Below are 27952 nucleotides of genomic sequence, written 5' to 3' on the forward strand. Positions count from 1 at the left end.
ATTAAATTAATATATTTTTTTGTTAATAAGTGATTTGTTGTTTTATATGTTATGACGTCATTTAATAAAGTTTGAAGCAGGTGCGTGTAGAAAATAAATCATTTTTAGCCTTCTGTATGTGCATGGTGGTCGGGATTCGTCGTTAATCTTAAAATAACTAGTTTTTTTATGTTTTTCCGTATTTTTTGACCCTATTGTTTTTCGATGCGGTTCGAAATAGAGGAGGGAATACAGTTTGGGACGTCAGCTCTATCTGTTTCGCCCAATGAGAAAGTTCCACGAGAGAATAGTGCCACGTTTCCATCAGAGGGATGCGTTGACAGGGCAGGCAACGATTGAATCCATTGGAGCTCGCAGTCCCGGCCCAACCACCGACGCGGAAGACGACTCAGTTTGGAAATATATTTTTTTCGACATCTTCCCGGCCGGCAAATCTATCGAAGAAATAAAAAATGTCCCGGATTTTGTTAGCGCTTAGTTTAATATTGGCGGTCGTATTTTCGACGGATATCAAGACTGAAGACGGAGTCCTCGTCCTTACAGCCTCCAACTTCGATAACGCTTTGGAGACCTACGAACACGTACTCGTCGAATTCTGTAAGTACCACATTTTCAAAAATTCATAAGCATATTTTGATCTTTACAATTTTTTAAAATTTAAAACAGCAATATTGAAATAATGCAAGTCGTGACTTGGAAGAGTGTGTTGACCTTTCTTCTCTGACCCCTGTCCGTTATCCCAGTTAAAAAAAGAAGAAGATCCTGTGGGGAAAGTTCGACACACTTTCGACCAGTTTGGCATTTTTATTAAACAAGTATCATTTCAAATTGCAAAATCTTTTGCAAAAAAGGAAAAAAAAGAACCAGTTTGAACGCGTGTGGGATTTTCACGCGACACGTCTTCACGCCATCTCTTAAAATCCGTCCGATCAATCTTATCAATCATTTGTTCACAGCCTCCCTGCCAATTCTCATCGATTCACCTAATTTGATTTAGAAAATAATAAATAATTGAATTACTTTCGATTGAAACTTAATGGAAAAAGAGGTTCATTTTGTTTCTGCCTGTGTCACGCTAGCGTGATCAAAACTGTTTTAATTCAAATTAATTAAATAAATATTGTACACATTGAGTTGTTGAGAAAACTTAGATGTCTTGCAGTATCTGTGACCAGTCCTGTCAACAATTCACAGTCTTCTTGGGATGCCAGGATGATCCAGGTTATACTTACAAGGATGCCCGTATTGTTAAGTATTATCATCAGTGATGTCAAGTATGATAGGCCATAAAGCATTCTGCAAACATAAAGAGCTCCAGTAGAATTTCATATTTCTTAAAAGGCTCTCTTAACAAGTCTACAATCCATCTGATAATTTGCTTTGCTTGAAGCATTCAGCCAGTTTTTTCCTTTTGCAAAAAAAAATCTAGAATAATTTCACACTTTTTAAAAGGGTCTCTTAACAAGTCTACAATCTGTCTTATCAATAATTTCTTGAGTTAACTTTTCTTCTTAACAGCCTCACAGCAAAGCCCTCTTGGTATGCCAGAATGATCCAGGATACACGTGTAACAATGCCTATATTGTTGAGGATTATCATCACTGATGTCAAGTACGATAGGCTTTTCTTGAAGCATTCGGCCAAATTTTTCCTTTGCAAAAAAATTAGTATAATTTCACACTTCTTAAAAGGATCTCTTAACAAATTACAATCTATCTTATCAATAATTTCTTGAGTTAACGCTTCTTCTTAACACCTCACAGCATTGTTTAAGGATAAAAGAAAAAAATACTGTTGAGTATTATCATCACTGGTAACAAGTCTGACTGATCGGCTTTTCTTGAGCATTTAACCAATTTTTTCCTTTTGCAAAAAAAAATCTGCTCTAGTTTAATTTTACATTTTCTTTGCACGATCTATAACAGGTCTGTGCCATAAAATATATACAGTCAATCTTATTATGTAATAATTTCTTAACGGCCTCACAGTGAAGTCTTGTCGATTATAATTGCTTTATTTTATGTTAATTTAGAAAATTATCTGGTAAAAGACAATTATTTTTCAATACTTGGTGCGGGAGGGGGTTCATTTTGTTCTTGCAAAAGTACAACTTAAAATTACTTTTTATCTCCTCTCAATGACATAAAAAATTATGAATCAATTTTATATTGAAATTAGTGGAGTTATTAGGTCACGTGAACACTGAGACATTTAAAAAAAAAAAATTTACATTCCAAGGATCACCCATGATAAAAAAACATAAAGGATGTCCATATTGTGGACTATTATTATCAAGTCTGTTAGGCTATTCTTGAAACATTCAACCAGTTTTTTCATTTTGAAAAAAAAAACTAGTAGATTTTTACATTTTTTGAAATGATTCAACAAGTTTTCATGCCATCTCTAAAATTTGGGCAATCAATCTTTATTATAATTTTTTAACATCATTTTATGTCATTTACAACAACAGGACTTGGTAAAAGCAAAAAATTGCATGTTAATATTAAATTATTTTTTTATGTATTTATGTAATATTAAATTATTTAACTATTTTTTAATATTAAATTTTAATGACATTTTCGTAGGAGGTGTTTCACTTTGTTTATTGTAAATACACAACTGAAAATACTTTTTATTTCAACTGAACAACGTTAAATAATGAACAGATTTTATATTGGAATTAATGGAAAATGAGCTTAAAGCTCAAGAATCGTCGATCGGATGTCTTAAGTCAAATAATAGTTTCCTACGATCTGACATATTTATCACCACTGATGTCCAGTCTGATAGTCTTTCATTGATTAGTTTGACCTAAATGGAATTAGATATCAATAACATGCTGACTATAATTTCTACATTACTCGAGTCAAATTTGGAGAAAAAAACTGAAAAACACGACTTGTAACTTGGGTCATATGCTGGGCTTATTAATGTAATAAATCAATATTTAAAAAAAACCGTAGAACATCATACGGTGTAGATTATGAAGCAGATGAGGTCAATGACCTAACCGGTGAGAATAGGCTGGTCAGGATACAAGCAGATGGCCCACCACAGTACTATCATCACTGATGTTAAATTTAACCTTTAAAAAATTCAATGTCAATAATATACATCATTTTGAGAAAGATTTAAAGAAACCCTATGAGATAATCGACGAATAAATCTAATTTATAGAATGGGCTAGGAATCAATTAATACAGCTTAGATTATGAAGCAGGTAAGGTCAACGACCAAACCAAGCGAGAAGTTGGCCAGGATGCAAGTAGACACATGACTCTAATCACTGATGTCAAGTATGATCTCTCCTTGATGCGTTTTAACTAAAAGGAATGAAATATCAGTAACATGTTTAGTTTGAGGAAGATTTTAAGTAAAGAAACCTTATGAGATAATCCACTGAGAAGATCCAGCCAAATTGATGTAATCTGCTGGGCCGGAATTAATCCTAGTAAAACAATCATATATATGTCATGCCTCATCTGAAGTTGATAACGTATATAATATTCCACCACTGACCCTAACACGTAATACATTCATGTTAATAAATACATTTTCTTATATAAATAAGCCTCAATGTGCTATATTGAATCGAAGAATCATATTTATATTGAGCCACATTTCCATTTGATGGCACATGGAATGAATGGCCCTTTCGAAACAGATTTTGCGAAGATTTTTTGTAAATTTTGAAATTTGGCACTTTTGTCTTGTTTTTAAGCTTATTTTCTTATTATTTCATTTTGAATGTCATTCTTTTTGCCCTGTTCTTAGAGTTGCCCTTCCGGCAGATAAGTCCAGTTTCATTAGTTTTATCTTTTCCATCCGTCCCCCTGATATTTATATTCAAACCATCACAAATTTATCACATTTGTTTTGTGTGTCGATAGGAATAAGAATTTTTATGAAATTGGTATTCTGAAGTGATAAAAAGGATAAAAATTAATCCTGAAGACTTTTTAACTAAATTAAAGCGTGGCGCTGATGTTTCAGTTTACCACCTGTGCAAACATTGGCTGAAATTTTATCACATACATACATATTTGCTTATATTCATCATTTATTTTACTTTGTTCAGAATTATTTCTGTTCCACAGATGTGAACTAAATCATTAGATTGATAATAGACTATTTTTAAATAAAATTTATTACTTACTATTACAAATTAGTTTTTTCTGTTAATTTTAGTTTAATGATATTTAAATTTGTGTTATTTTGTTTTCAGACGCCCCGTGGTGTGGCCATTGTAAAGCCCTTGCGCCTCATTATGCCAAAGCGGCTGAGAAGCTTGCTGAAATGGAATCGGCTGTCAAACTGGCCAAAGTCGATGCCACTGTTGAAACGAGCCTGAGCGAAAAGTACAACATAAGAGGATACCCGACCCTCAAATATTTCCACGGCGGAAAAGTCCTGGATTATCCTGGTACGGGAGGATTTTTTTTCCATTGAATGATTGATGTGAAATAAATTCATTAATTTTTTTCTCTTTTTTTTAGGAGTTCGCCAGACTGAGGATATTGTGAACTGGCTCCTTAAGAAATCCGGTCCTTCAGCTAAGGAACTTAGTGAGTTTTTTTTCTTTAAATTTGACGTTTTCATATTCACGCTTCCATTTTTTTATTTTTTCTAACACTATTAAATGAAACTGTTAAAATTTGAATGTTAGAGCTAAACTACATGTCTTCGAGAGTTTTTGAAATTTTTTGCCAGGTGATGTTATAGAAAATCATTATGCATTTTTCAACGGTGGCTCAGATGCTTATTACGACTATGAAGAGATAAAGGATATGTGGAGTATTTTGCATTAAGCAAGACGAGCACTGATTTTTTTTGTATCCATAGCAAGCCCTGAGCAAGATCGAAGCATCAGACTTGAAAATATGTTTAAATGAAAACAATTTAAACAATTAGACTTGTTTTACACATATCATTTCTTTATTTAATTTTAATTTTCATAGGCTTATTTTTTTAATTAACTAATAAATAATAAATTTGATGTATACATCGGCAATATACATACAAAAATCACCTGATGGTTCGGCAAGCCAATTTCGTTTTAGGCTACTGCATCACATAATTTTTTTTGATTTTCTGAACATTATGTTTAATAAGAATATTTCAATTAAACTGTGCTTGTGTTAAGAGATCTATTATGATTATTAGAAAATTTTGTTAACAATAAGGGCTTATCCTACAAAACGAAGAAAACAATAAATGGTTCAAAAGCGACTTTGATTTCGGTAATAAGATATTTTTTAAAAATACTACAGTTGAACTTCCCCAAATGGGCGCTTCTAATAACCAGACAATTTTATTTTCTCTGTAATAACCGGCCATTTTAATAAATAGCCATTACATTTATTGGGTTTGTGCGTAAGTTTTTCTGTTTTCAAAGATAAAAAAGACAAACTTTTTAACTTTAAGAAAAATTAAATTAAATTAATTTTATTTTTAATCCAAAACATAATTTCCTTCATTTTCTAAATCATACTGCCAACGTTCGGGTAGCAGAAATAACCTCTTCTTTTGTAAAAGTCCGATGTCTTAGACAAGAAGAAATCTGTAAGTCCGATTTTCAAAGCATTTTTGTTCAAAATTACCTTTTAAGTATTTATCTGTGAAGCAGATCAAGTAAAAATCCGAAAGATCATGATCTGGAGGGTGGGGCAACTATTATCGGCCTAACTAGGCAATTTTACTCTGAGAGAGCGACTGGCATCTTGGTGAAACATTACAATTATTCACCAGGCTGGACATTTTTCCTTCAACGCTGCCCCAAGACGCTTTACCTAGGCACGTTATATCGTTAAAAGTTTGGTTGTGTGGTAACTGTTTCCAATAAATTCCTCGAATATCCCATCAAACAGATAGTAGGATCTAGGAGTGCATTTCAGTCTTTTTGTGAAGGGACTAAAGCATTTAACATTTTTATAAACGACCCACTTCTCATCCCCAGTGACCAAAAAGAGGAAAAAAAATAATTCCAATTTATTCTTTTTCTGCTTTGGTCAATTCATGAGAAATGAGTATGAATAAAACATAACCCAGATATCGTATTATTTCAGTTTTTGTGCAAAGCACCTGAAATCCCTCTGATAGCTCTGCTGCAGTTAATTTGACCTAATCCTACGTTACTAATAAGTCGTTGCTTTTAAGCTTGATAGGCCTTCCGAAGCTGGTCTTCGATTCATCTCTCTTCATTACGAAAATGTCAGAACCACTGTTACTATGTTATCATTGTAAATCCCACATAAATTTTGATAGATTGTGTGCTTTATGCTCAAGATCAAACTCGTGCAGCAAGCAATGCTCCAAATGAATTGTATTTGCTTCCATCTCGAGCATCTGTCTTTTTGTATCAACTACCCCTTTTTTTTAACAAGCTCTTTCAATAGAGCTTTTCCCAGCGTAGAGCTTATCAGGGCTAGCAAGTAATAAAGAATCGCATGTTATAAGGGTGAAAGTCAAAATTTGAAGAAGAAAAAATGAAACTAATGCACACACCCAATATATTGCCTTCAATAATGGCACTCTGCTACAGAAATAGTTATAAAGATTTTTCACTGAAAAAGGTCTTACGAGTGTAGAGGAAAAAGGAAAACTAATCAGGGCTCCATAAAATATAGATGATTTGCAAATGGTAATTTTTTGGGCAATCTCACATCCCTCTTGAACCCATTTTGGCTCTTCCCAACCATTTTTCAAGTTTTAATTTTGACAAATCGATTCGGAGATAAGTGCGAAACGAGAAATTCAATCAGTGAAAAGGTCAAAGTAACGCAAGTTTGCGAGAAAGAAAATTAGTGTAAGTTCAATCGAATTCAATTCGTTTTTTAATAAGCAGGCAAAACCCTTTTCCCATCCACTTATGGGAAGTACAATTTAAACTTTGATTCAAATAATAAATTATGAAGATAGAAAGGAAAGTGAAGGAAAAAAAAGGCAACAGGTCACAATTGGACATGAAATCTAGAGCCAACAGTGAGAAACATTTTTGGTCATGAAATCACATTGAACATTAATATTTTCTTCGGTAATTGATAGCCTTCTCAGTTTAAATATTTTTCTTTCCAAAAGGTAGATTGGGATTTACTGGCCTCATTCCCAATCTACTTTTTGGAAAGAAAAATTGGACATGTCACACATTGGAAAACAGTGGATACATTTTTCATTTTAATTATTATTTTTAGCAATTTAATTTTAAATAGTTAGAAAAAACTTATTTTAAAATATTACTATGAAAAAATGTTGTGTTTTTTGTTTATTAATCAAACCTGTTCATAAAATATCATGCTGTTTTTCATTTTCAAGCATAAATTAATTAGCCTTTTTATCTAAAGTCTTGGTTGAGTTGAAAAAGCAAGTGTCACGAGTGGGAGACACTAGGTTGAACCAAGACCTTAAATAAAAAGAATAATTAATATTGTCAATTATGTCTGCTAAACATATATGGTTTGAGCATAAATTTTATCGGCAGCGAAAAAATCAGAAACAGCTTAAAAAAGAATCATGTTAATTTATTAGGCAAAAAAATGTATCTAACACTTGGATTAAGTTATTTCACTAACAAAGCTTTCATTCTTTGAAATATATCGATCTCCTGCAGTGAATGTGTTTAATATTTCATAACGTAAATAGAAAATACTTCATCAGAGTGGGTTTGAGTTTAAATTTATTTTTTCGCCCTTAGATTCCGTTGAGGAAGTTAAGGCCTTTGTTGAAGATAAGCAAGTGGCCATGGTCGGATTCTTCAAAGATGCAAACTCTGATTTGGCCAAGAACTTTATGGAAGTGGCTTTCGCTGTTGATGACGTTCAGTTTGGTGTATCGTATAATGAAGGAACACTCGCCGAATATAAAGCGGATGAAAACAAAGTTGTCATGTTCAAGAAGGTGCGTTGCAATTGAGAAAAATCCCGGAAACTGGTTTTGACACGTTTAATTTCAGTTTGATGAAGGCGAAGTCGTTTACACGGGCACAGAAGACCCCAATGAGCTTAAGAAGTTCATCTTGACAAATTCTCTCCCACTTGTCGTCGAATTTAACCATGATACAGCTCAGAAGATCTTCGGCGGCGATGTCAAATCCCACCTCCTTTTCTTCCTCTCAAAAGAAAAAGGTGATTTCGAAAAGCTCCTTGAACCCGTCAAGCCTCTCGCCAAAGATTACAGAGATAAGGTAAAAATAATTGCATTATACTGTAATAAAGTGTTCTAATCGATTTTGAAATTACAGTTGCTTTTTGTTGTTCTCAACGTCGATGAGCCAGACCATGTAAGGATATTAGATTATTTCGGACTCGCCAAGGACGATGTGCCTTCAATGAGGTTGATCAAGCTTGAAGATGATATGTTAAAATACAAACCTGACACTTCCGATTTGTCGCCGGAGCATGTCAAATCGTTTGTCGATGCTTACTTGAGCGGTACGCTTAAGGAACATCTTCTCAGCCAGACGTTGCCCGAGGACTGGGACAAACACCCTGTCAAGGTGCTCGTCTCAAGCAACTTCGACGAAGTTGTTTTCAACACGGAGAAAGACGTGCTCGTAGAGTTCTACGCCCCTTGGTGCACTCATTGTAACAAACTCGCGCCTATTTATGACGAGGTCAGTTCCCTTCGATTACAATTGAAAAATATTTTCTAAAAATGCGAATATTTCCAGTTGGGAGAGAAATTCAAGGATAACAACGAAGTCCTGGTCGCTAAAATCGACGCCACAGCCAACGAATTAGAACATACCAAGATCGAAAGCTTTCCCACTCTCAAACTGTACAAAAAGGGTGATAACAAAGTAAGACGGCGTTTATACGTTTGAAAAAACCTGGGACGTCTATGTAACGGTTGCAAAATTTTACAGGTTGTGGAATATACCGGTGACAGGACATTAGAAGGGTTGTCCAACTTCCTAGAAAGCGGTGGCGAATCGGTAGCACCTCCTCAGGAGGAAGTAAGCCTAGTAAAATTATATATTTTTATATTATTTTATTTTTTTAATTCATAACATTGTGGTTTTTTTTTTTTTTTATAGGTTGGCGATGAGACTGTTGATGACCTTCCAACAAAGGACGAACTTTAAAAAAAAAACTAAAACATCACAGAATTTCTGGGCTATTATGTATAAAGCAGTCATATTAAAATCAAATCGCTAAGGAGGAGAATAATTGTTTAAACAATTATTTTCCAGGTGTAAATTGACAGACTGCTGTTTTTATGTACTTTTTGTCATGTAAAAAAAAAAAAAAAAAGAATTGGTTGTTAAACTATTTTTCATAGAACTTAATTTTTTTATTGTTAATTTTGCATTTATAAAGTATTAACTCACTCGTAATTTGTTTTTGCATTCCAATAGCAAAACCATGGATTAATATTTTTTAAATATACTGTATAAATGTAATGTTTTTCATATCTAATTTTTTTTTATCTGTCTTTTTTTAAATATATGTTTAGGGATGTGTTTAAAACATTGATTGTGAGGTTGTGCGTGAATTGCTGAAGGTTAAAGTTGGGACAAAATGAAAAACGAATTGTTTGTTTAATGATGTGCAATGAAAGCCTTTTAGTTAAATGTAATTTTTTTCTCATTTTGTGATTTAAATAAACCAATCTCTTTCCTACGTTTTGATTTTATTATTGCATTAATTTTACACCATTTCTAATTCTATTTGAAAGAAAAAAATTGCAAAAATCTTATGGATGGTCGATAATATAATAAAATCATATTTTTGACAAAAATATTTTATGTATAGCTTCAATTAAAAAAAAAAAAAAAAAAAAAAAAAAAAACGCTAAGATTGTTGTGCGTAAGTTGAAGTGGGTCTAATGAAGAAGACATATATAAGAAAATTTGTAATGGGTCAGAGTCTCAACACAAAAATTGATGATGCACTTTCTTAAGTTGAACATGTTAATTCTGAATAGCTTTTATAAAATAAGTGGCGGGGTTTTTAAAGAACTTTAAAATTGAGTTATTAAACTTTGGTTGTTTCTGGATGGGACCTGGACTATCAAAAAGACCTGTTGGATGTCTTGGGGGTGGCGTTCCTTTCTGCCATGGTGCTCCAGTGGGCCGTCGGATGTGCGTATATGTTTCGTTTCAATTTGATTGTTTTTTATAAGTCCTGTGACAACAGACAAGATAATTATGGTCGAGCTTGGCAGAGAAGTTTGCATTTGGGCTAATAATAAATTTAAAAAAAAATTTCAGGCTCGACACTATTTTCCTGGAAATAGTGAACCTTTGGAAATATACTTTATAAATAAGATTTAAAAATAAAAACAATTATACAGACTAAGTTAAACAAATTGAAAATGACATTGTGATATGCCTACATCCTATCCCCATTTCCTACAGGAAAATCTGTTCTTTATCCAGGTATAGTTGTAATTCATGATATGTTTTTGTCATCACTGTTTCATTAAAAAAAAAAAAAAAAAAGCATAATATAATGAGAAACAGCAGCCATCACTGGATGGTTGCTGCTCATATTTCCATCTCATTGTTTATTTATTTATTTACAATGATTAACGGTTTAAGTCTTTTAATAAATGAAAAAAAAAAAACAGTCATTTCTAATACCAACTCAGAAAAAAATAAACATAAATACAAATAATTGAATAAAACAATTATACGAATAAATGAACAAAAGTGCAAATGAATAAAGAGATGAACAATATTATAAACAAGAATATAAAGAAAAATTAAAATATTACATTAAACAACACGTTTTAAAATATTTAAAGAAATAGGAAAAAGCTTAGACCTTAATTTAAATTAAATCTATGATTTGAAAAGGATAATTGATCATTAAAGATTATACCATTTCCAATATCTTGTTATTTAATTTAAAGGATGTCGAGATAGAGTTTTGTTGAGCGAGAGAAACACCGACTAAAACGAGCTAAATTTACTTGAAGTGCATACATGTCATTAATATATTTAATTGAGCTATATATTTTTATATCATCTGCAAGGAGTAAAAAATTCACATCAGAAAAAACATTTGCAATATTGTTTATATAAAAACAGACAAAAAATAAAGCTGATGTGTGACCCTCGAAGTACACCACTGGAAGCTTCCTATTTAGCTGCTAAAAGTAGTAAGTTAATTTTTTTAACATCTTAGAAAATGTATGAAAATATAGAAAATATATTGTGATGAAACTGTGCATGTCCTTTGTATGTTATTTTATCTTCCTTATTCATATTTCCTACTAACTACAGTAAAAATACTCCTATTGAAAGAATGAAGCGTTTGGTCAGTAATTTTCCACGTCTTACTATTTTAAATTCTTCTTTTTCTTCATTCCCAGTCATCTTGTTAAACATGTTAAATCTTGAATTTATATTTTAAGTTAAATTATCTTTCATTATTTTTATATGAATAAAATGTTTTTGCATTTATGTATGTGTATGTATGTATATATATTTCCATATTTAATGTTATATTATGTATTCCTAATTACAAATTTTACTGAATATAATTCAAGCAAGTATGCACAAAATCAACATATTTTTACGTAATTGTTTTATAATATTATTTATATAACTTTTGATCGATTGAAATATTTTTTTAATTTAAAAAGAGAACACATACAAATTACTTTTTGAATGGTACACGAATTATAATGCTGTCTGCCAGAGTTTGCCATTAAAAAAAAGAAGAAAAAACACTGAGAGAAAATATTAATAACTATGTATACCAATAATAAGCAATTATTAAAATTAAAGAAACAAAACAAAAAAAGTTTGCGATGAGCAATAACGGACATTTATATAAAAGCAAATTGTCTAATTACCCTAAATAATAATTATAATTAAAAAGTAAGACAGCATATAATAACAAAAATGCATTTTGTATAATATTTTAGAGTGAATTATTTGTTATTTCAAGTGGTTAGTACAATAACAATGATAAATGTGATCTTTTTTTAAGGTATATTTATATGAAATATACTTAAATAATTTTTCCCTTTGTTTTCTTAGTTTTGCTTTTATATTGTTATATTTTATACATTGTATTTTTCTATTTAACGATTTTTGTAAAGTGGATTAATTCTGTAAAATATATTATCATTATTATAAATTTTTAAGGGCATTTTAACGACTAAGGTTTCATGCCCTAACATGTAAAATATATTATTATAAGGAACGCACATGAAAAAAAAATCATCAAAATCAACCCAGTAGATTTCTGGATTACCTTGTTACACACAAACCAACTTATTATTTTATATTGTTTATAAATTTAAATTTATTTCTAAGATATGTACATGTAAGGGAGCTTTAAAATATAAACTTTTTTCTTTCTTGCTGGCTTGTTTCAGGTCCCTGGCATATGCGTTTTTTTAAAACGACGAATCATTTCTTTTTCTTCTTCACCCTGCCTTTTTTTCTTCTCTCTTTCTGTTTTTATTTCATAATGTGGTTTCATCACTAGATTATAAATAATTAATAATTATTCAGAAATTGTGAGATGCGGTCTGGTGTGATGTAGGTCTTGAAGGATTCACTTTTCCACATCCTAAATGTATTTGTTAAATGTAAACAATGTTTGTAAATCCTGAAGATGATCTCAATAAAGATCAAAACGTTGGCACGATAAAGAAAATGTTTTTCTGAAACCTACATCACGCCAGACCGCATCTCACGATTTCTGAATAATTATCGATTAACGGACACTAATCACCACACATAAATAATTAATATTTTAACAAATATATTACTGTCATTATTGTTTTGTATTTTTTATTATTGTTATTGCTGTTATTATTATTTTATTATGTTTATAAAACTAAATTTATTTCTAATTTTGAAATCGTGAGATGCAGTCTTGTGTGATGTAGGTTAAGAAAAATATTTTCTTTATCGTGCCAACGTTTCAATCTTTATTGAGATCATCTTCAGGGCCTGGGATTAACAAACATTGTTTAGATTATACAAATCCATGTAAAATGTGAAAATGAATTTATACAATGATGTACACAATATAGAAATTTTAGGCTTAATCAAAGTATTTGTGCTCAATACTATTTGTACTAAATACTACTCATTTATTTCTAATATACCTACACTTAAAGCCCTTTTAATATAAATAAATAGACTTTTAGATCTCTGGTAAATTTAGAAAGCTTGTAATAGCTCAAATTTAATTGTAAGTGAGCCTTGTCTCTTTAACTGACGTCGATCAATTGAACGCAAGTATCTCTTGATCAAGACAACTTGTTCACTAGCTTGGTCCAACCCCCCACTCTTCGATTCCACCCACCACTCTCACAGTCTTTGTCATACACTTGTCTTTACATGACTGTGTTGCACCCTGTCACTATTTGTTATTGCGTTCCTGTCTGTAATTTTCCTTATAAACAATCAAACTGTTGCCCGTATTTGAAGACATGGCTTCGTTCTTTGCCGTCGGCGGGAACCCGTTTTCGACGCCTGTCGGACAAAAGATCGGTGAGCAAAAAATTGAATCCATTCTCACCCTATTTAATACGTTTCGACTCTCGTTAATTTTCCAGTTGGGGGTCGTTACATAATTTTGTCGGTGAATCAACCGGGGAAAAGGTAAATAGAGCCTCTCTAGCTCAACGTTCGACTCTTTTGATCAATATATTAAGTTTGATAACCTTGCAACATTTCACAAAATTATTCGTGTTTATATGTACACAAATTTATTTATTTATACGGGTAAATATGCCCAATTACAAGTTCTATAAGAGTTTAAACCATACTCAAAAGCAATAATATAATTAAAAATATGGACAATTCAGCATAACAAACACAAAATTTTGTATTTTTCATATTTCTGACTCTCTTAAATCCGGCCCGGAGGACCATTAATTATGTAGGCGCCGTTAAATAGGGTGTACGCTGGTGTGGTCGTGAAACAATAATGAAAATGATTATTTGGAGATCGTGAGATGTGGTCTGGTTGACGTAGGTTTAGAAAAACATTTTCTTTATCATGCTGTTTCAACCATCTTCAGGGCCTGGGATATAAACATTGTTTAAATTATAAATCCAATCCCTGAAGATGATCTCAATAAAGATCGAAACGTTGGCATGATAAAGAAAATGTTTTTGTAAACCTACATCACACCAGACCGCATCTCACGATCTCCAAATGCTCATTAACTAACCGTCACTAAACACCACACAAAAATAATGAAAATAATTAAATAAACTAAAATTGAATAAAACCCCAATACCTGAAGTGTACGGTTGTGTAGTCTTCGTCAATTTGCAGCACATAAACCCTCAACATAACGAAGGCTACGATAATATGCTTAGATTACTACGGTACCTGCTAGGCTCTGTCTGAACCTTTTCTATCGGCGACTGGCTGATATCACTCCCATGATTTGAAATTAAAAGAAAACTAAACTGAAAATAACTTTTAAGTCTTAAGGAATGCTAACACTTTGTATGTCCACACGGAAGCAAGACGTTAGTTTCTCTCTGACGCATGAGAGCAAGTCAAGACGGGAGCAAGTTATGAACGCAGTGCTTTATCGGCCTGTTTTGGGATTAGGGTATAAGGGAATGTTGCATTTCAACGGAAGCATAAATATTTGCTCCAATTACTTTGGCGTAAACACACGTGTGTAAAAATATAAAATAAGTGAGAAGGAATGATAGAAATTTAATTAAATAACAAATACTCTGGCAGGCAAAAAATTCCAAACCTAGAGATTCCATGCTGGCCCCCTCTTTGGCCAAGTCAAACTTTTCATTGCCTGTCCTGAGTGCCCAGGAACCCCAAAGGAAGTGAGAAGGATCGATAAAAATTTAATGAAAACAACAGAAATATATTTAAAAAAATCAAACTCAATTGCCACGATCAATATTAAAAATAAAACGTTAAAATTGACTAAAGGAAAGGTAAAAAGTGTCATAATATAAAGGAAGTTTATTACTCATTTCCATGAGTCAAGGAATCTGATTAAATTTTAAATAATTTGTATTGTAATTAGATTTTGAAAATATTTTTTTGTCTGGTACACCGTGGAACAAGGAAATTTAGCAAATTGAATAATTGTTGATTAACAGTCAGTTTATTAGTTTATAGGAAAATACCAGGTCATTATTATACCGTCTTATGTTTAGTGGTTGCAGTTTTGCAGATTCCATAAGTTCCTATGTGTATCCAAGTTTCTAGTACTTTTAAACCAGAGAATGTGAATAAATTGTCGCTGTACATTTTCTATTGAATTATTTAATATTTTCTGATGTGGTGACCAAACAACTGAAAGTATTCTTTAATGGGACGTTCCACAGCTTTAAACAATATAATTATCGTTTCTGCATCCTTAATTTTTTTTTTGTACTATGTAAGTAACCTAAAATTAGTTTTACAATTAGAGTATATGATTTCAAGGCCTTTAATGGTAGTTTTTGTCCAATTGGATGTCTTGTATGGTCTAATTGTAAAAGTCAACACTACGACCAAGATTATAACTAACAACTTTACGCTTATTTACATTTAGTTACATGCCTTTGTATGAACACCACTTTTTAGGATTATTTAAAGATTTTTGCAGAAGCTCAGCATCATGGGTGGAAGTTAAGGGGCTATTAATTTGTTAAATTAATTTAAAATTGTTTAAATTAATTTGTTCATTAATTTTCCTGTTGTTTACAGAAAAATAAATGTTTAATCAATGTTTTATTACTTAAAAAAAATAAAAACATTAAAAATAAAATTCAGAGGTCAATTTAAAAATATTCTCAAGTGGTTTTTTTACCAAGATAAAAAAACAAGGACAAGTGATATGCATGTTTAACAAAATTTGCATTTCAGCTTTAGAAACCTTTTCACTTTTAATAGTTATCATTGTATAATAAAAAATAAACATTCTCCTGGTGACGCATTTTATTTTTGGTAATTTTTGTTGTTTTTATTAAAGAATTTACAGTTAAAGTGTAATTTTAACATTGTAAAAATGGCCATTTAACTTGCATCATTCTTCTAAATTGCCTCCTGTTTAAAAAGTTACGAAAATTCGGGATCATGGTATGGTCTTGAAGAAGAAAGTAAATTCAGTTGTTACTATCAAACTTTTGACCTATTTTAAGGTCATCAGGGTTAAATGGCATTAAATATGTCAATAGATTGGCATATTTAAATTTTTTACAGGCACTGTTACAGTCCTTGGGACTGAGTCGGTCTTCAAGGAAATTTGGGATCGCCTGAAAAAAACTTAAATATGCCAATCTATTGACATATTTAAGATTGTTTTACCCTGATGATGACCTTAAAATAGGTCATAAGCTTGTCAGTAACAACTGAATTTTCTTTCTTTTTCAAGACCATACCTTGATCCAGAGTGAAAAAGGGGTCGATATTTCTAATTCTGAAAAGGAAATTTTAGTGAACAATTTTTCTTTGTTATGCTTTATAAATAGTAACTTAGATTTAAATTAATTAAAAAGAAATCACAACATTTTACTGTTCAAACTCATAATTTAAAAACTATTGTCACAACTATTTTTCAATTTATGACGACCTTACACCATCATTATTATTGCAGCTTTTTAAACATTTAAACATATCTGGGCACCTGTTATGAGGACAAACCAATTATTATCGAATTTCAAGCAAATATTAAATTGGCAAAAAGGAAATTTTTTTTATCATTTATTGCTTTTTTTTAAATTGATTAATAAAACCTCACCCTTTAGCATCATGATCATTCATGTTGGTTCTCAATGTATTCACTGCTTGAGATGACCCATCATCATAGCTTGTTGGATGGATCGAGGCCAAAAAAAAACTTCATTTTTGATCATTTATTGCTTTTTTTAAAATTAATTAATAAAACCTCACCCTTTAGCATCATGATCATTCTTGCTGGTTCGCAATGTATTCACTGCTTGAGATGACCCATCATCATAGCTTGTTGGATGGATCGAGGCCAAAAAAAAAACTTCCTTTTTCATTTTTGATCATGTATTGCTTTTTTTTAATTGATTAATAAAACCTCACCCTTTAGCATCATGATCATTCATGTTGGTTCTCAATGTATTCACTGCTTGACATGATCCATCATCATAGCTTGTTGGATGTATCGAGGCTAAAAAAAACTTGTTTTTTCATTTTTGATCATTTATTGGTTTTTTTAAATTGATTAATAAAACCTCACCCTTTAGCATCATGATCATTCATATTGGTTCTCAATGTATTTACTGCTTGAGATGACCCAATGGCAAAGACTAAGAATTCTTCAATTCTTGATACATAATTAATTTTATATTATTTTATTATATTGTTGAAAAGATTTGCTTACAGAAAACACAGGATCTAGTCCTACAAATATAGTTAGTTATGTCTTGCTTTCTTTCATGCCCTGTCAAGATATCTTCGGTAGTGGCTTTAGTTAAATATGTCCAATTGGGTCATTTTAAAGCATATATTATTATGCTGATTGTTAGCTACGGCTTTATAGGCTTTTTCCTTATACCTTGACACTAGAACTTAATCCTTGTGTTAAGAGGAGAGTGAAGAAGATTGTCAGACCATCTTCAACATGTCAACCAGTGAAGACAGTGAAAAGCTGTAATGTCTGACAGGTGAAAGTAGCAAGAATAAACAGATCGGAATGACCAAGCTTACAGTGCATTTTTTTTGTTTTATTTTTTATCGGAAGAAAATCTTATTTAAGATTGTCTAATTGTTTAATAACGTCTATGATACATTGTGAAAAAGCTGGTCCAACCACTAAAGTCTTAAAATGTATATCATGTCAGACAGGTGAAACTAGCAATAATAAGCAGATTGGAACGACCATGCTTACAGTGCATTCAGCCTGGAAGAAAATCTAATCCAGGAATTGGAAATTTTTGGTTATCGTATTAATTAACGTTATGTTTGCAATTCAAATCCGTCCAAATTTTTAACACATGACTGGGTCAGCTGTCAACATTCTAACGAGCGAGAGTAATGAGTTGGCAAGTTTAATTAAAGAACTTTGATTGTTTACAATGTCTTCATGTACGTCCTTGATGTCTTATTACATAAAAATATAAATAGTTGAAAAGCAAATTTGCTTGTATTAAAAGCTCAAGGCCGACAAATTTTACAAATGTCATTTGCTTAGCAGCATACTCGGTACTATTGTTCTTTTTTTATACACTGGCACCCATATCAAGAGATCTGTAATTTACGACAGTGAAAGAAGAAAAATAATGTAAAATGTGTAAATATATAAACTAATCTCTCTGACTGCAGCTGATAAGGTTTATTCAAACTGGTTATCATTTTTTAATTAATTAATTAATTTAGTTAAAAAAATTGTTCAATAATCTGCTTTTCTTTTCTAAAATAATTCTTCATGCAAATTTTTGTCCAGGATTATTTGTATTTCATCCTTTTTTTAAAAGCTGACTTATTAATATGTCTTAAAACCTTTCTAAGAATTTAAAATGGAAATCGTTCAAACATTATGATCAAGAATATTAACATAATCATAAAAAAGTACTTCTTCATTGTAATTCATATTTTTTGTTCATGGGATTGCTTTTTATAATCAGTATTGATTACAGTGAGTCGTATTGATTGATTTGTTGTTAAAGTTAGTTTTGCTTCAATATGTTTGACAACCGTCCAACTCACGTTTGTCCAAAGGGAGATCAATACTTGTTAAAATCACGTACATTATTTTGATTTTTAATAATTATATTACTTTAATTTAACAGAAATTTCACCATGGGGGAAAAAAGAAACTGGTTTTATTTTATTTATTTATTTTTTTTCTTAAATGATATTTAAGATATTTGCTATATATTGGGTTGTCCGGAAAATAATGCAGGATTTTGGTATTAAACAAAAAAAAAGAAACTAGTTACTTTAAAGCAATGTTCTTTAATCAAAATAATTTCCCATACTCTCAATACATTTCTCCCAACGTGTTGGTAACTTATTAATTCCGTCTGAGTAGAATTCAGAATTTTTAGAATTGATAAAGTCAATAAATGCATTTTCCAGTTCCGTTTGATTTTTGAATATTATGTGTTGTAAGTAGTGGTCCAGGTGTCTAAAAAAATGGTAGTCAGTAGGCGAGAGGTCCGGAGAGTAGGGTGGGTGAGGCAAAGTTTCATAGCCAAGCTCCAATAATTTTTGTGACGTTACACGTGACACATGTGGTCGAGCGTTGTCATGCAACAAAATGGGCCCTTTCCGATTGACCAAAGAGGGCTTCATTACTGCCAATTTCTGATGCATGGTATTAATTTGGTTACAGTATGATTCAGCATTGATGGTTTCGCCAGGATTTAAGAAGCTGTAGTGTATTAAACCAAATGAAGCCCACCATACCGTAACCATTACCTTTTTTTGATGAGTTGGGGGCTTTGGAAAATGTATTGGAGCTTCTCCTTTGTCGAGCCACTGTCCAGAACGTCTAGTGTTATCGTAGAGAATCCACTTTTCGTCACATGTAACAATTCTGGCCAGAAATGGGTCATTTTTGTTTCGACAAAGAAGTGATGCACAAACATCAAAGCGCTGATTTTTTTGGCGATCGTTTAATGAGTGTGGAACCCAATTTTCGAGTTTTTTCACTTTTCCAATCGCCTTGAGGTGGTCAGCGACGGTCGTTTTACTGACTTTGAGTTGCTCTGCAAGTTCTCGAACAGTTGTTTTGGGGTTTTCTTCCACCACTGATCGCAGAACATCATCATTAAGAGAGGAAGGCCTTCCACGACCTTCTTCATCTTCAAGGCTGAAATCTCCCTCCCGAAATTTTTTAAACCACCTTTGCACAGTGCACTCATTAACACAACCCTCGCCCCAGACTTGGTTAATGTTTCTAGCCGTTTGGGCTCCGCTTCGGCCGAGTTTAAACTCGTAAAAGAAAATCGTACGAAATTCTCGCTTTGACATTATAAGGATGACTGAATTATTTCCAAGTAGCGGAATGCTACAGAGGTAAACAAACAATATCATTTGGAAGAGGATTAATAAGTGTTGACATTCATACAAATGAGTAATCCTGTAAACGTAAACAGAATATTTTATATAGATTTTTTTTAATGAAAACTTAAAATCCTGCATTATTTTCCGGACAACCCGATAAAACATCAGATAAGGCTATATATAAATTCCTATTTAGCAATAAAAATTTTTGTTTAGATAAACTATCTCGTTTCTAAACAAACAAAATTTAATTTTTTATTTTATTATTATTGTAGAACAAGCCACAGACCCAAGTCTTGCTTCCGAAAACTGGAGCCTGAACATGGAAATATGCGATCTCATCAATGACACCGAAGATGGGCCAAAAGACGCCATCAAAGCCATAAGAAAACGACTGCAGACGTCCGTCGGGAAAAATTATACAACGGTGATGTTCACGTTGACAGTAAGGAACCGGATGTTTTCATAAATTTGACATGTGACTTTTTTTTCTATGGTGTTCAATTTGTTTCCAGGTTTTAGAAACTTGCGTTAAAAATTGTGGTAGAAGATTCCATGTCCTCGTCTGCAACAAGGAATTTGTTGGGGAATTAGTCAAACTTATAGGTGAGTTTCGCTTAGTATAATAATTATTGATCATTCCATCTTTCTTTAGTCTGTATGAAATGAATAAAAACTGCGAGATTTTTGTTTTTGATGAGGATGATCCAGTGCAACAACTTTGTTTTTATTGTTATATTTGGTTTTTTTATTTATTGAAATATAAGTAATAGTAAACAGGCCAACAAATAACAAGAAAGTGATAATTGTTTAATTTTAATGTAAAAACATTAACAACAGACAAGAGTATTTGTTTCTCAGAATAAAACTAACAGAATATATTAACTTTTGATTATAGTTTTATTTAAATTAAAGAACCTACTGCTGAGAAATATACTTGATGTAAATTGTTTTTAGGCCCTAAAAATGGACCTCCGATGGCTGTACAGGAAAAGGTCTTGAGTTTGATCCAGGCTTGGGTCGATGCTTTCCACCAACAGCAAGATTTAAACGGAGTCGTCCAAGTGTATCAGGAATTAAAGGCGAAAGGGATCGAGTTCCCAATGACTGACTTAGATTCCATGGCGCCGATCCACACACCGAAAAAATCAGTTAAAACCGAGACTGTAGTGAGCGAAAGCCCGTCAAAAGGGCCCGGTTCATCGATGGGCGAAATCACATCGCCGCTGTCACAAGAACAGCTTACAAAGCTAAGAGAAGACGTCGACATCCTTCAAACAAATATGACAATTTTCGGCGATATGCTAAGTGAAATGTCGCCTGGTAATGAACATCCTTCAGACATTGAATTATTTCATGTAATTTTATTTTTTAATTATATTTTGTTTTTTAATATTCAAAAATTGACTTGTTAACTTTTCAGGAACTCCATTTAACCCTCGTGGAAATGCAAAAACGGCTTGTCGAGCTGATATCCAAACTGACTTTTGATGAAATAACCGAGGACTTATTAAGGATAAATGACCATCTAATTAACTTGTTTTTAAGGTTAAAAAGTTTATACCTTATCACAACGTTTCATAACTACATAAAACTCTAGGATACATTTAAAAGAAAAAAAAAATTGTTGGAAAATTTTCATTTGTGTAATTAAGTAATTACTAATTTATTAATTTTTCATATTTCTGGTAAGGTTTTTTTACCTTAATTGTCACAGAACTTGTAAAATATTGTTGCACGAGTTGCGCAACCATCATTTTCAATCATAATGATTTGTGCTGATTTTATTATCTGTCAAATGGGTTTTGGCATTTCACCATCTTAATTGATCACCTTGATTATCTATTGAAGATGGCTGCAATGCTGAAGATGTCTATTGGACAAAATCAGCCATAATTTTTAAGATTTAAAACATGAAAAGTTTTTTTTTCCTTTGATGTACTTTATAATATTTGTAAAATATATGAACAGGTATTCAAGATATGAAAAGAATAGAGAAGTAGCTAAAGACGGGGCGAATAACAGCGGCCCTAGCAATGATGACTCACTCATAGATTTGGGCAACGAAGCGGCCGGAGGTGTAGCAAATCCGGCTCACCTGACGAAACAAATGGAAGGCTTAAGTAAGCATCCCCCCCTTGGCGTTTTCCATGAGAAATTGACAGTTTTAATTTTCAGGCATCGGAAACAGATTGCCAAATACAAACAACGACCACAAGGTAAAGGCCAAAGTGAACGATGTCGACGATACGGATTTTGACATGTTTGCACAGTCGAGGAAAGTTTCTTACGAATCATCAAAAACGAGGTTAGCATCTTACATTCAGACTTTTTTTAATTATTTTTATTTTCTAATCTAAATCTGTCTCTTGAGTGTTTTATTAATTGAATTTCAGCGGGAGTTCTTATGAATCCAATACGAAGAACATCGTTAGTAATAATCTCAGCCAGGCATCGGAAGCGCGAGCTCAAGGCACTACAGTAAGTTGGCTATTTTATTACAAACTGTCGATATTACTTAATATAAGTTTATAAATTCAATGGTTTTTGGTGAGTAGCTGTGGAAAAAATAGTCATAAAAAAATTTCTAGTCATGAATTTTTTTTTTACCATTTAAAATTGAAATCTTTTGTGTTAATAATAGAAAAAAGTCTGTTTTTTATCCTTTTACTGTATTTTCCTGTATTTATTTATGTATTGTTTCTGTTTGGGTAACTTTCCTGCTCTGAAATGGTTATATAAAATGATAAAAAAAAGGAAACGATACTGATGGTAAGGAAAACTACTTAAGCAAATTCAGATGCATCTTTCCTGCATGAAATGCTTCTGTATTTTTTTCTCCTTACATATAAACAAACAAAAATCAAATAATGTAAGCGCATAAATGCTTATTATAATACAGGGTTTTAAAAAAATTAATCAAGTGGATTTTTTAAAAATAATATAAATATAAAGTGTATTTTAATAATTGATTTAACACTGTTGTAAACATATTTACTTTAAATGCTGAATCTTTTAATATATTAAAATATTAAAAAATTAATTTTGCTTAATAAGTACATAACAAATTTGGTACTAATTGTCGTGTGGTAGTTCATAAAAATTTTCAACAAAAGGGGTTGAGCCTACCATTTCCCACAGTCCACTGGCAATTCCGGCTTTTGTAATTTACAATGAATTATCAGTGGACCTTGAAAATCACCCCAAGTGTTGACAGTCCAGACTCGGACCTCTGTCTTATCCACCCAGACGCCGAGGGTATCAGAGGCTATCAACAGTTAGGTCGTTTCAGCCCCAACGTAGTCCTAAATCCAAACCAGTCATACATTGTAGTACTCGATATTCCTCCATCACCCTACGTATAATTATTCTAATTAAGGGCCTAACTCAATATTCCTATACATTCACTCATAAAACACACTAGGGACACAAAACTATCAGTACTGTATACAATAAAACAACTGTTTCTTCCAAAAATCAGAACAGAGGACCAAGATACTACCGTGCTCAAGCACAATTTATATCAAGTAGCTTTCCTACATGCTCTTTATAGATCTAAGGAATTGCACCTCCTTCAATTAGGATGGACACATATTGTCCACAGGGATTTGGCTCAAAAGTAAGTATCCATGTGATGACCAAACATGGCCTAACTTAATTGGGTCAGAATGACCCTTTTTCTAGGGAGCCAGGTCTTTCAAGGAGCTATTCACATTGTTCTGATATACGAGTGCTCTACCAATCCGCCCCACCGATGCCGCAACCAAAATGGCCTTGAATTCTTTTCAGTTAAAATATTTGAACATCCCAGTGCATGTTTTCAATGATTCAATAGGAGTAATTAAAAGATAAAATACTTTTAGAAAGAACATAAACAAAAGAAGAAATCAAGCAAACTTTAAATCACTTCTTGGATCTATAAAAAATTATATGTTTATATATTATTTTTTAAATTTCTCATCCCCCCTGCCAGGTGATAATAATTGAAAAGGTTAAAATAATGACAGTTATTGACTTTTAAAGTTATTTATAATAAAAATCAAATGACAAAATTTATTAAATACATTTCTAATTATTTGAAAATTAAATATAAAAATTCAGTCAAGCTTGTTTAACTAGGCTGAAAGTAAAGAAACAATTATATTTTTTTAAATTCATCCAAACTAACCAAATATCAGGCTTGCATAATGCAAATTGTTTTAGTCTTTTAATTAATATAAAAAATATTTAAAAAAAAGATTGTAGCATCTAATATAATTTAGAATAATAGTTATCTAATTTGCATGGAAAATTCCTGCATATTTTTTTCTGGCGAATATTCTCTACTTCCTGAAAGTTATTTATGGATATTAAGCTTTCAGGTTGTAAAATAAATCAGTGGTGTTTTTTTTTTTTTTTTTTTTTTTTTAGGGGAAATTTCAAGTGTTTGTGAACAAATTAAATATATATGAACCATTTTGTTCCACTACCTGCAGCCGTCTTCCTTGTTGTTTTGTAATTCCATTCTCCCAGAATATATCAGTCTTTTGGGCAAAAAACTCAATGTGTTTTTTGCGGTCTTCAAGTGAAGTCAAGTTTTTCCCATTAATAATTTTACAGAGCCCAGAATAAGAGAAAATCTGGATAATCAGGGTCAAACAAATTCACCGGGTGGGGAAGCACTAGCCAATTACTGGCACTCCTAAAACAAGAAATCTCCCTGTCATTTTTGGTTTTCTGACTATAATTACAACAATTGTGGGCTGTACATACCAAAATTAATGGTTTGGTTGGGGTAAGAAGCTAGAAAGCACTCCCTTCCAATCCCACCAAATCTACAGCATTACCTTCTTAGGATGTAATCTATCTTTTGTAGTTGTTAACGGTGGGTCGGTGCATTTTCCCCAAGATTTTTCTCTCTGAACATTATTGTAAAGGACTCCCCAGTTATCAGTCTTTCTAAAAATAGGTCATTTACATGGTATTTTAGGAGGGAAACGGAGATGTGGCCAAATAAATTATTATGTGAGAAATCCTTATCCCTGACAAGCATGTGCAGCTGCTCTCACATAAGTTGAAACGTTTGTATGAGATGCGCCAAGGGTCTCTGCAATGTCTCATCTCATTGTGATAAAAGCTTGAATTTGGCCATCACCAATGATTTTCTGGACAAGCAGTGTTTTCTCTTAATTAAAATGACATCTCCATACATATCATAAATTATCCTAGTAGTCTGAGCTGCAGTTTTCCCTTTGCAGTAATAAAAAACCTATTGAATGACAAAAACGTACTATTTTCTCTGCAATTTTAAATTAGCAAAACTGGTGGTCAGTGTGTCAAATTCTCTGCTTGTAGACTGTGGGTCATGGGTTCAATTCCTTCTGTCCAACCTGGTATTTTTTTCATGCACCTCTTCCACCAAAAGTACAATGATACAATTCATCACTCTCTGGCTAATATTGAGCAATAAAGCGTTTAAAAAAATAATAATAATAAAATAAAAATAGCTTCCAAACACAACAGGGATAAAATGGAATTATTGAAAAACACTACAGATTTATTTTACAACCCAATAAATGGATTAAATAATTTAAATGAGATGTTTCTAGATGCTTATGATTTAATTTAATAGAAAATAAATTTGCACTATAGAAAAATAATACATTTTCAAATCTGCGATGCTACCATTCATTTATTTGTATGTAGTAATGCACGTATTGGATATGCTGTAAGCTTGCTACTTTCCAAAAATAAATAAATAAATTGGACAGGACGTTTAAACTTTTATTATAAAAGTCTTGTTTCTCATTTAATTCAATGTTTGTAGTTATTTGGAAAGTAACTTAATTAAATCATCAAAATAATCATGAAATCATTGAAATGATCGTATGCATATCAAAGAGTGTGCATGACTGAATCATTTACCCTAGTATTTATTTAAAAAAAAAAAAATCCAATATCAAAGTAGCATGGTAGATTTTACTTTTACTATCGTTTAAATATTAACCTGTCATTCTTGATTTTTTTCTTTATATTCTAGATGCATAAAGAAAGCGATTTTGATGAAATGGCAGCCTGGCTGGCACAAGGCGTAAGTCGATTACATTTTATTTTTATTTTCTTATATTCTAATTTGTCGTGTTCGAGAAGGGAAATGATCAGATCAGCGGCCAAGAATCATTGACGAGCTCAGAGTTCGATAGGTTTCTCGCGGAAAGGGCGGCCGCAGCTGAAGGAATCCCTTCTGTCGATCATAACCAGTCAACGAACCATCAACAAAAAAGGATGGGTAAATTTCATTTGACTATGTATTATCAAACTGAGGTATTTTTTGCATGTGAAAATTATACAAGGCGCTAGTTGGTTTAAAAGTAAATTTATTAATATCACCTTTATAATAAAGTTCATTTATTTGAACGGTTGAATATTAAACAATAAAATTCATGAATGTATACATTATAACTTTTAATACGTTTTTATTTTTATTTTTTAGAAAACTAACAGTTTATGTGTAGCAACTCATCAGGGCTTGGACACGTACGTACTTATAAAATTGTTATAATAATTATGCTATAAAAACAAAAGACCATTCAAAGCCCTTTTATTAATGTCGTTCCTTTAATCATATAGTCATTCTGTCATTCCTTTTCCATCCCTTTCTTCATCGTGATATATTTGATGATTCATATTTGATGAACATGTCTATGTTAAAATGTGAATCTGGGCAAAAATAATTCTTTTTTTTATTATTTAACTTTAGAGTACAGCACTAAATTGCATATAAATGATGAGCTGTTTTATTAAATTATTCAAAAAAGGAATTAGAATTGTTTTTAAATTCAGAGGCCTGTAAAACATCATTAATATATTAATTTGTTATTCTATTAATAAATAATCTTAGTTGTTGAGTAATTATTTGTTACAATTTAATTTGAGAGAATATATTTTCCATTAAAAAAAGTAAAGAGTTAAAAAAAGGATGAGAAGAATGTATGTCTTAAGTAGTTCTTTACTATGTATTAGTAATTACTTAAATAATCACATTTATTGTTAATCAGACATTTATGTGGCTTCACATTTTCAACAATACATGTAAATTTACTTGCCTAAATGTAATTCTTTGATTTAAAAAAGGCCCTTTGCATTAAGGTTTTTTTTATATATAAAGATGGAATAAAGTGAAATCAGTATTTATATTTTTAGCGTTCTATGTTTATCTAGAGCTTACAGTGAGATAAATTTTTTATTTTTTTGTTTACTCACTATCACTTGATTACAGATGATGTGTGATCTGTTAGATTGTAAAAAGTACAATTTAAATGATTGTAAAATATTGTTTCAGCAGAGCCGAAGATTCTTTGGAACATCAATGATTTTCTTTATTGTTATGTTTTAAAATGTGATACGGATTGTTTTGAATTGATAAAAGAAAATAATGGGCTTATAAATTATTATCGAAAATTTATTTATTTTGTTTTTCTCCGAGAAATGTTAACTTGTTATACATCGGGCCCCCGACTTCTTTCATTCTGAACATGTCCGACATTCCTTTTTTTTTCTTTTTATACTGTTTCTTCAACCCTTTCCTTTCTTAAAATGCTTGTTAGACTCATATTTAAAAAATTATGTTATATGACCAAAGCTTTATATGGTGAAATTATTAAATATGTACATGAAATTCACCAGAGAAAATGTTTTGTTTTAGAAATTTTGATGTATATTTGTTTTTGTAAATAATAAATGAACTTTTAAAATGGCTTTTTACAATTTTTTATTGGAGTAATCACCATTTTATTTTATTTAACTCTGAAATTGAAGGATAATGAATTCATCTCATTCTCCCTATGTTTTGACAATAATAATTTTACCAAAATTGCTCTGTCTAAATTGTTCCATACTAGAATGATCAGGAATTGTGGACAAACCTTATTTATCGTTTAATATATTTCATTTTTGTCTTGGCAGCTTTAAAAGGTAAATCTTACATTGTACAATGATGAATCTAAAATGGTACGGTGGTAAGAGAATGAAATTTTTCTCAGGATCCATCTTTGAAT

The 27952-nt window shown here is 31.6% G+C and overlaps 2 protein-coding genes across 5 annotated transcripts; both read left to right on the top strand.

The window, feature by feature from the left end:
• Nucleotides 1–61: 61 nt before the first annotated feature.
• LOC106663129 (protein disulfide-isomerase) lies at nt 62–9617 on the top strand. The gene is made up of 9 exons (XM_014387720.1): nt 62–597; nt 4226–4423; nt 4497–4565; nt 7691–7893; nt 7949–8179; nt 8237–8608; nt 8666–8794; nt 8861–8950; nt 9032–9617. The coding sequence occupies exons 1-9, from the start codon at nt 453–455 to the stop codon at nt 9077–9079; spliced, it is 1485 nt and encodes a 494-aa protein (XP_014243206.1). The 5' UTR covers nt 62–452; the 3' UTR covers nt 9080–9617.
• Nucleotides 9618–13273: 3656 nt separating this feature from the next.
• On the top strand, nt 13274–27580 carry LOC106663207 (TOM1-like protein 2). 4 transcript variants are annotated; one of them, XM_014387871.2, is made up of 13 exons: nt 13274–13456; nt 20192–20361; nt 20432–20522; nt 20874–21274; nt 21340–21464; nt 21888–22039; nt 22095–22224; nt 22313–22397; nt 22674–22688; nt 25936–25986; nt 26046–26184; nt 26389–26432; nt 27241–27580. In XM_014387871.2, the coding sequence occupies exons 1-12, from the start codon at nt 13396–13398 to the stop codon at nt 26394–26396; spliced, it is 1428 nt and encodes a 475-aa protein (XP_014243357.1). In that variant the 5' UTR covers nt 13274–13395; the 3' UTR covers nt 26397–26432; nt 27241–27580. The 4 variants fall into 4 exon arrangements, with proteins under 4 accessions (XP_014243357.1, XP_014243356.1, XP_014243358.1 ...); XM_014387870.2 differs by lacking the exon at nt 27241–27580 and having other exon boundaries at nt 26389–26768; XM_024225741.1 differs by lacking the exons at nt 13274–13456; nt 27241–27580 and adding an exon at nt 13544–13567 and having other exon boundaries at nt 26389–26768.
• Nucleotides 27581–27952: the final 372 nt, after the last annotated feature.

The sequence above is a fragment of the Cimex lectularius genome, unplaced genomic scaffold (assembly GCF_000648675.2).
Source record: "Cimex lectularius strain Harlan isolate CLEC.00 unplaced genomic scaffold, Clec_2.1 scaffold131, whole genome shotgun sequence".
Classification (NCBI taxonomy): Eukaryota; Metazoa; Arthropoda; class Insecta; order Hemiptera; family Cimicidae; genus Cimex; species Cimex lectularius.

What these genes read in the sequence shown, in the direction of transcription:
- LOC106663129 (XM_014387720.1), top strand. Translation starts at nt 453, where the DNA reads ATGTCCCGGATTTTGTTAGCGCTTAGTTTAATATTGGCGGTCGTATTT. An exon ending in ACACGTACTCGTCGAATTCT is followed by an intron (nt 598 to 4,225) that starts GTAAGTACCACA and finishes TTTTGTTTTCAG; the next exon opens with ACGCCCCGTGGTGTGGCCAT. An exon ending in AAGTTGTCATGTTCAAGAAG is followed by an intron (nt 7,894 to 7,948) that starts GTGCGTTGCAAT and finishes GTTTAATTTCAG; the next exon opens with TTTGATGAAGGCGAAGTCGT.
- LOC106663207 (XM_014387871.2), top strand. Translation starts at nt 13,396, where the DNA reads ATGGCTTCGTTCTTTGCCGTCGGCGGGAACCCGTTTTCGACGCCTGTC. An exon ending in CGGTGATGTTCACGTTGACA is followed by an intron (nt 20,362 to 20,431) that starts GTAAGGAACCGG and finishes ATTTGTTTCCAG; the next exon opens with GTTTTAGAAACTTGCGTTAA. An exon ending in GAAACAAATGGAAGGCTTAA is followed by an intron (nt 22,040 to 22,094) that starts GTAAGCATCCCC and finishes TTTAATTTTCAG; the next exon opens with GCATCGGAAACAGATTGCCA.